The 9,056-nt window shown below is 41.3% G+C and overlaps 1 protein-coding gene across 1 annotated transcript; it reads right to left on the bottom strand.

Annotated features, from left to right (window-relative positions):
* Window positions 1–637: 637 nt before the first annotated feature.
* LOC114366054 (von Willebrand factor-like) lies at window positions 638–8,602 on the bottom strand (the record flags this gene model as incomplete). The annotated part of the gene is made up of 15 exons (XM_028322819.1): window positions 638–857; window positions 986–1,074; window positions 1,240–1,432; window positions 1,790–1,985; window positions 2,512–2,749; window positions 3,315–3,416; window positions 3,505–3,571; window positions 4,200–4,324; window positions 5,348–5,398; window positions 5,590–5,640; window positions 5,833–5,883; window positions 6,454–6,504; window positions 7,051–7,205; window positions 8,120–8,373; window positions 8,568–8,602. Coding segments are annotated over 15 exons (1,878 nt in total), but the record flags the coding sequence as incomplete, so codon positions are not given.
* Window positions 8,603–9,056: the final 454 nt, after the last annotated feature.

The raw sequence follows: 9,056 nt of genomic DNA on the forward strand, positions 1-9,056 counted from the left end.
CAGTTGTTTGAGTAATGCTTAGCGTTGAATGGCGTTTCAGTATGCGAAAATTCATTTAAGTGGCGTTTGAGAGCAACTTAATTTGAGAGGTGCTTAAAAATTGAGAACTGCTCAGATATTGTTTTGAGTATGCGAAATGTAAGTTTAGGAGCTGCTTAACTATTTGAGAAGCCGTCAAATATTTAAATGGCGTTTCAGTATTCGGCCGTAAATGCCCCAGATACACCGCCATAGCTCAAAACACGCCCGAGAAACTAGTGCTTCAACGCCGCTTATAAACACTCTTGCTAACAATCACGCGAGAATCGTCGTGAAATGCACCGTTAAAAAAGTAAAAAAAAAAACTAACCGCTCTAAAAAGAGACCGCATGCAAAATAAGATTCAGAAAAAAGCTAAGTACAACATGTTACGTAATAATATTTAAATCTATTGAAGAATCAGAAATAAAATCATAAAAACAGGACATTTGACTGTGAAGTAAACTACTGTACAAGAACGAAGTGGAAAGGAAAAATATTCAAAATCAAAAATATTTATTCAGTTTAGACCACAAGTGGCACTTATGAACAAAAATCAAATCAAATCAAAATCTTTTGGGCTATTATGGCTCCTTATCTTATGGCTATTCATTCTCACCTTCAAATAGCTTGCTCTTCAACTTGCTGCAGTACTTCTCAGCCATTTCCTTATTCTGAACGTTTGCTTTACAAGGATGTTCGGGTTCCTTAGTGCTCAAGTCTTCGCAGAACTCCCTGGTCTTCCATTTGTTCGCGAACGCGAGGGTAGACTGTTCTACGTCGCCTTCGGGAGTCAAGAAGTCGTCGCTTTGTTTCAAGTTGAAGGTTCCACATAAACCCTATGGACAAGGAATTAACAAAATTAATGTTACAGACAAATGTAACATCCGGCTCGAAGGACCAAAGGTAGGGTGCTTTTCTTGACATATATTTAGATGTAGAATGAAAAATCTTGGCATTATCTTACTTTGGTCTTGCTCTGGAATGATGGCGGTACGTCGACAAACACTCTGGTGTTGCCATCCCACCAGATATCCACTTTCAGAGGCAGTTGCACTGGAAACAAACGCGTATTATTTAGTATAGATTAGGATATAGGATTCTAATGGGGAAACAATTGTTCAAATCGGTCCAGAAGTTAAGGAGTATATTCAATACAAATAAACAATCAAATCTTTCTTTATAATATTAGTGTAGACTATAATATACAAAAAAAGTTACCGATGACAAACAAAGAAGAAGCGGCTCGAATCCTGATCTGTCCCACGTTGACGGGAAGCGCAGACACCTCTTTCCCATTAACAAGAATCAGTCCTCCTTGCTTCAGGTGGATGTCGGCGCCGTCGTACTTGAGGTTCACGGCTTTCGTGCAGGACGGCCTGCCCTCGCCCTTGTATGGTGTTAGGTTCATTTCCTAGGTAATATTGATAGACATTAGAATTTTATTTTGGTTAAATGAAGAAGTTTAAAGATTGAGTGTTTAGAAGACTTGAAAATTTCATTTCAGGAGCAATATTATTGAAAATCTTATTCAAAAAGCTTCATTGGAGGCTAAAGTGTGGTAGGAAACTGTAGTGGGATAAACCAACAGCTGAGTTTATTTATGACCTAGACTGAAACTCATGTTCACAAATCTGAGTTCCGAGATCACAATAAGTATTAACCAAATAGACAAGTTAAAGAATCGGCGTATAAGCACCAACCAAAAAACCTTTAAATAAATGAGACTAAGAGAGGGGATGGTAAAATATCCAATGAATAATTAAGTTACCTCAGTAATAGCTCCAGAACACGCCACGTTTTCCACCTCAACTGTGATATTGTTAGTCTGCAGTAAGGTATACGTGCAATGTCCCATGAAGTCGTATCTTTGCCCGTCGAAGGTCGTGTAGTGAGGATCGCCCACGGCACTGCAGCGAGCGCCACAAGGCACCTGAGTGCACTTCCACTCGCCTGCTTGACATGTGCTGGTAAAGGAAGGCTACTTTTAGGGTGAGGGTAGTCGAAGAACTATGTAACTAAATGGCTATAGAATTAGAAGTTTGTTTTCTGACATTTATGAACTGTATGCGTGTCTCATTTATACGTTTGATGCGTCAATTTTTTTTATGCAGAACAAGAACCGCAATCGCACCTGATATTAATTGAGATGCAATCTAGGGTGGTACACTGGTATATGCCTATTCACTCTCGCCTTGAAAGGCCGGGATTATAGTGTTCGGAAAAGACAGCAGCAGGCAAATACAGTCCAATAGACCTTTCTTTTATTTTTTCGAGAGCATTGACTATTTCTCTTTGTTCAGCCATCAGTGTACAAAAGGCGATACCACAGATAAGATACACAGCTAATAACTTTGACATTTTATGTAGTTTTTATGTTTAGTCTGACGTTCTGTTGTTTCATATTAAAGATATGGAATCTGGACGTCAATGTAACCTACATTATTACAAAGGAAAACAAAAAGTACACACTAGAGGGTTGCCAAAACTCACCAACTGTTGCACTCCTTAGGTATAACAGATCCGGGCTTGAAGCTCCTGTTCCTTAGTCTGCACGGACAGTCGTCCTTCTGGACGCACTTGCCTCCTTCCAGCAGTAGGCCTTCGGGACAGAAGCAGCCCTCGATGCAGGTGGCGTTGTCGGCCTTTGAGGCCACTTGCGGAAAGGAGCAGCTGGGCTGGGAGTCTGGTCCGCAGACCTTGTAGATCTTACCGTCCGGACAGGTTTTGGCTGAGGAAAAAGGATAAAAATAAAGGTGAAGGACTGCATTTACGTGGACGATGTGATTTTGATAATAAGTGAAAATTCGTTTTAGACGACGTCATTAGGCGGTTATCACACTGCGCCGCGCTCCGCCGCGGTACGCGGGACGACAGATTTAATCATTGTATGCAAGTACCTCAGTTTGTATAGAAAACACGCGCGGCACAACACACTGACAACGCGTCTGCGCGCGGGATTTTTTATATGAAATCACGCGGAGCGCGGCGCAGTGTGATAACCGCCTTAATGTAACAGATTTTTGGGAGTTATTGAATGTCTTCATAAAAGTATGTCAAGGCAGTAAGTATACACCGAACTTTTCGTGCACACAGATGGAAGATCAATCAATGATCGAGACGATCAGCAATGAGGACAAAAGAAAAAATGTAATGATAGATGGAAGGGGAATAGATTTCTAATAATGATGATAACTTACGTGTCGTTTCCTTGCATTTTTTTTAATTTATTCGTTATTATTTTACTATTCGTTTCATAGATTGGATACGTTAATTCAAAAGTATTCGTGACTTACGGCAAGTGTCGGGATCTCTCCAGAACTTCATTTCTTCCACTCCATGTCGTAGGCACTCCTTAGCAAACACAGAAACCGTGCTGCAAGCGCACTCCTCGGGATCTGAAAACAGGGAATATTGAACCAAAACAATCAATCGATGTGTCATTTAAATTGCATAACTTTGTTTTATCTGATCGAACAGCCTTACCTTGACTATCTTTACAAGCGCAGTAGTCTTCTTGGCAAGCTTCTAGCAACAGGGTCACATCCATAACCTGATAAAAGAATCACATGAGAGTTCAGTTACTTTTTGGTGATCTTTGTATATTGTTATTTGTAAAAAAAAGACATTTAGGTAACTTTATTTCCATTGCCCAGTACCCATAGTATGTAAAATTCCTGCTTATTTTGGAACTAGATGGCGCAATGTAAAATACGTCGAAGGAATTATTTGACTGGCTGACATGCATATTCCTCAGTGATGGCACTTATGTACACTGTTCTATGTGCATATAAGTTTGAAATAATAATAATAATGTCAGTAACGTACAGTCAGCGTTAAATAGTTCGTGACACTCAAAGTAGCCAAAAAGTTATTCAACCTTATTCCAATTGTAACAAAGATGTGTTAAGAACTTTTTAGCAACTTTGGGTGTCACGACACGAACTAAGTATGTATTTGACGCTGCTTGTACTGTACATATTTGTTGCTAAATAGCACCTGTTACAACGACAAAGGATACTAGTGTTTGCTTGATTGTCTGCGGGGCTACTCCGAAAAAACATTATCCAAAGTTTCGATTGTTGCCATCCCTCTCATACAAGGCGAGATGCCAGCATGAGCGACGGTAACAGATAGACCCGAAACTACGTAAACAGCGTCTCGGAGTAGCCCCCCTGTACCTTCGAGCACTTGCGGAACTTGTCCTTGCTGAATATCCTGGCGCAGAACAGCTGGGCCTTCTTCTTGGCGTCGTCGGGCTGCGCCGCGCAGTGCGCCGCGTCGGACGGGCTGCCTTCGCAGATGTCTGAGCGAGTTCAACAATATTTTTACTTAACACGTTAGCTGCCACCCCGGTGACCGAACCCCTACCTACATTACCTACATTTGACCGGGGTGGCAGCTAACGTGTTAAACAAACCTTTCTCAAATCAAACTAGTCTATAGCCGTGACGTAAACGAGCAAAAACTACAAAAGTGATGACCTAGGTACGCTACTAAAAATAGTCACTATCTACGTCAGCACTAGAAGAATTTGAAAACATCATGGTACATCAAAGTATTAAATTTTTGTCTTATTAACACATAACTAATTCAATAGGCTAGTTTCCTAAAAAAAATTTTTTAGTCCGTCAAAGGACAGTGCCAATCCATGTATGGAAGTTGGACCAAGTGCTGCCCAGAATGAAACTATAGTGCATTTTGTTCCTCAGGCCAATACTAATTTGTAAACCGAAGCGCACTGAAATCTATCCCTGGAGTTAAGAGAAAAAAAGAGTTTTGTTTTGAATTATTTGCATACAAAATATCATCGATGTATACCTACTATGGATAAGACTTCGTGATTTTGGCATTAAATAACACTCGCTATGTTAAACTTAACCATACTGCATCCGTACACCTTACTTTAGTACGACTTCGACATTATTTATAAGCGATCGAGCGCTGTTTCAGTAGTTTAGTTAGTTGACCGAAATTAATTATTTCCAAAATGGAGCAAGAAGTTTTAGCTTACAATAACTTCAATAATCAATTTTAATACACCAATAAATTGATTTTTCGCAAGGATAGAGAACTAAAACTTCTTGCTTCATTTTGGAAATAATGATTTCTGTCAACTAACTAAAATATTGCAACAGCGTTAGATCGCTTATAAAGAATGTCTAAGTCGCACTAAAGTAAGGTGTACGGATGCAGTATGGTTAATACCCGGGTGCACAGACAGGGTGTAGGCCTTCTCCTCAAGGTAGAAAGTGATTTCTAAATAACATGAGCAGTTCCTACTGAAAAATGAACCTTATCTCCAACCAACTGGGTTATTTTTGCTTACCCGGGTGCACAGATAGGGTGTACGCCTTCTCCTCCAAGTAGATGGTGATCTCTGAGGAACAAGAGTAGTTCCTACTGAAATATGAACCTAATTACCAACCAACTGGGTTAATTTTGCTTATTCGGGTGCACAGACAGGGTGTAAGCCTTCTCCTCCAAGTAGATGGTGATCTCTGAGGAATATGAGCAGTTCCTATTGAAAAATGAACCTTATTACCAACCAACTGGGTTAATTTTGCTTACCCGGGTGCACAGATAGGGTGTACGCCTTCTCCTCCAAGTAGATGGTGATCTCTGAGGAACAAGAGTAGTTCCTACTGAAATATGAACCTTATCTCCAACCAACTGGGTTAATTTCTGCTTACCCGGGTGCACAGACAGGGTTTAGGCCTTCTCCTCCAAGTAGATGGTGATCTCTAAATAACATGAGCAGTTCCTATTGAAATATGAACCTTATGTTCAACCAACTAGGTTACTTTTGCATACCCAGGTGCACAGACAGGGTGTAGGCCTTCTCCTCCAAGTAGATGGTGATATCTGAGGAACATAAGCAGTTCCAACTTAAATATAAACCCTATTTCCAATCAACTGGGTTGTTTTTGCTTACCCGGGTGCACAGACAGGGTGTGTAGGCCTTCTCCTCCAAGTAGATGGTGATCTCTGAGGAACATGAGCAGTTCCTATTGAAATATGAACCTTATCTTCAACCAACTGGGTTGTTTTTGCTTACCCGTGTACACAGACAGGGGTAGGCCATCTCCTCAAGGTAGAAGGTGCATTTCTAAATAACATTAGGAGTTCCTATTGAAATATGAACCTTATCTTCAACCAACTGGGTTACTTTTGCCTACCCGGGTGCACAGACAGGGTGTGGGCCTTCTCCTCAAGATAGAAAGTGATTTCTAAATAACATGAGCAGTTCCTACTGAAAAATTAACCTTATCTCCAACTCCAACCAACTAGGCTGTTTTTGCTTACCCGGATGCACAGACAGGGTGTAGGTCTTCTCCTCAAGGTAGGTGATTTCTAAATAACATGAGCAGTTCCTACTGAAAAAGGATAGGATATAAAACCTTATCTCCAACCAACTGGGTTGTTTTTGCTTACCCGGGTGCACAGACAGGGTGTAGGCCTTATCCTCCAAGTAGATGGTGATCTCTGAGGAACATGAGCAGTTCCTACTGAAATATGAACCTTATCTCCAACCAACTGGGTTAATTTTGCTTACCCGGGTGCACAGACAAGATATAGGCCTTCTCCTCAAGGTAGAAGGTGCATTTTTAAATAACATGAGCAGTTCCTATTGAAATATGAACCTTATGTTCAACTAACTAGGTTACTTTTGCATACCCAGGTGCACAGACAGGGTGTAGGCCTTCTCCTAAAGGTAGAAGGTGATTTCTAAATAACATGAGCAGTTCCTATTAAAATATGAACTTTATCTCCAACCAACTGGGTTAATTTTGCTTACCCGGGTGCACAGACAATGTGTAGGCCTTCTCCTCCAAGTAGATAGTGATCTCTAAATAACATGAGCAGTTCCTATTGAAATATGAACCTTATCTCCAACCAACTGGGTTAATTTTGCTTACCCGGGTGCACAGACAGGGTGCAGATGTAGGCCTTCTCTTCCAAGTAGATGGTGAAGCAGTTCCTATTGAAATATAAACCTTATCTCCAACCAACTGGGTTACTTTCGCTTACCCGGATGCACAGACAGGGTATAGGCCTTCTCCTCCAAGTAGATGGTGATCTCGGAGGGGCAGTAAGCGCGCGCGCACGCGCCGGGCCGCACCGCCACCGTGTACTTGTGTTCAAGCGTGTCGCGGACCAGGATGTGCTGGCATTGCGATTTGAAGCTACGAGGAAGGTGTTAGGGGTGGTTTTTAATGAGGGCTATCGTTTTTATACTCAACAGTTGGCACCCCTGGCGATTGACAGAACCTTACTCTACAGTGGCGCCATCTTGATGAGTGCAAATGCGATAGTCCTCCTACCACTTTCGCGCTCCACAGTTGGCGCCACTGTCCTCGCTACTAGCAAGTGACAGGACCTTACTCTACAGTGGCGCCAACTGGTGAGCGCTAAAACGATAGCCCTCATTGTAAATAGTGTGCATATTATTTTCTCATCAATGAGGGTTTTCGCTAACGAAAAATCCGCCAGATGGCAATACGTAGACGCAAGGTCCAAAAGCTGCATGATTGGTTATTTTGGACATGACATTGACAGATATGTCAAAATCCACCAATCACGCAGCAGTCAGACCCCACATCCACGTCCCGCCATCTAGCGGATCTTTCATTCGCGAAAACCCTCATTGATGTGTTTCAGATTATCTTTCAGGGGGCGTTACATCTAACGTATTCGGTATCGAGTGCGTCAAAAAATCTATGAATGAAGATTTTAGTTCTTGAAAGTATCCGCTAGGGGCGCTGTACAATCCGTCATACATTTAATGTAATTTTTTTACAAATAAAAATATTTTATTTATGCAAACACACCGTTTACGCATACACTTTCAAATACAATTGGTAACAACTCGATATCGAATACGTTTAAACTCACACTAAGCCCCCAGATAACGTTTTTACAACGCGTCGAAAAAAACGCTTACCTTAGAGCATAAATACGAAAATTTGTGAGAGGATAAAGAATTATTACTTCCAATCAAAAATTTACGGGTTGTTTACTTGCATAAAACGTGTATAAATTGAACAGATCAGCATTATATTTTAAAGATAGAAATATATTTTTATTATTTAAAACCTACCTATAAATCTTCCCATCAAACGTCTTATAATGCTCGCCGGCCCAGGTCAAGCAAGTGCCTCCTTTAGGCGTCAAGTCCTGCACCACCATTTGCGTAGAATGTCCACCAGAGCCGTACGAGCCACCTCCCGACCCGTGCGACCCTTGGCCGAAGGTCGCAGACCCATGGTGCGACCCGTAGGACCCTTCCGACCCACCGCTAGCACCGCCGTGGGTGTGGCTTGAGGATGACCAACTGTGGCTTTCGTAGTGGCTCTATAAGATAAATTGAGACTTTAATACGCCATTCTTACCTGAAGACTCGCATCCTTGACTGTATCTCACTTTTGTGATGAAACATAAAAAAAAAGTTGAGTTGAATTTTTCACTAATCTTTAATTTTCCATGGCTCAATCTTAGCTTTCCGAGATCTACATTTTTTATTTAAGAATAAAATTGCCAATACTTACGCTGTAGTTTGTAGGAGTAACGACAAAGACGTCATCTGAAACAATAAAATAATACTCATTTAGATAAAGTATTGAACGCGTACCAAATACATAATACAACAAGATATTAAAAATAAAATTTCGATGAAATTCTTAGTGCCAGGAAGAAAATTTATTTTCATCAATTGCTTGTGGCCTAAAAATTAATCAAAGTAAAACTTACTGAAAACACAATGCGTTATCAATTGGTAAGTGTACAGTTCCGCTCGTGACGATCTATAGGTAGAGCCGGAGAGACATTTCAGCTTTCACAAGAACTTCAGACAGTCGCCGAAGCAACTGTACCCGCCGAAACGAATCAAAGAAAGACAAACTTACTGAAGACACAGTGCGGTATCGGCTGCGGCTGGTACACCCCGGTCGAGTACAGGCAAGTGTACAGCTCCGCTCGCGGTGAACTGTACGTAGATCCAGAAGGACAGTTCAGCTTGCACGAGAACTTCTAACAGT

Source organism: Ostrinia furnacalis, unplaced genomic scaffold, assembly GCF_004193835.3.
Source record: "Ostrinia furnacalis isolate ACB-3 unplaced genomic scaffold, ASM419383v2 OfSCF0520, whole genome shotgun sequence".
In the NCBI taxonomy this organism is placed as follows: Eukaryota; Metazoa; Arthropoda; class Insecta; order Lepidoptera; family Crambidae; genus Ostrinia; species Ostrinia furnacalis.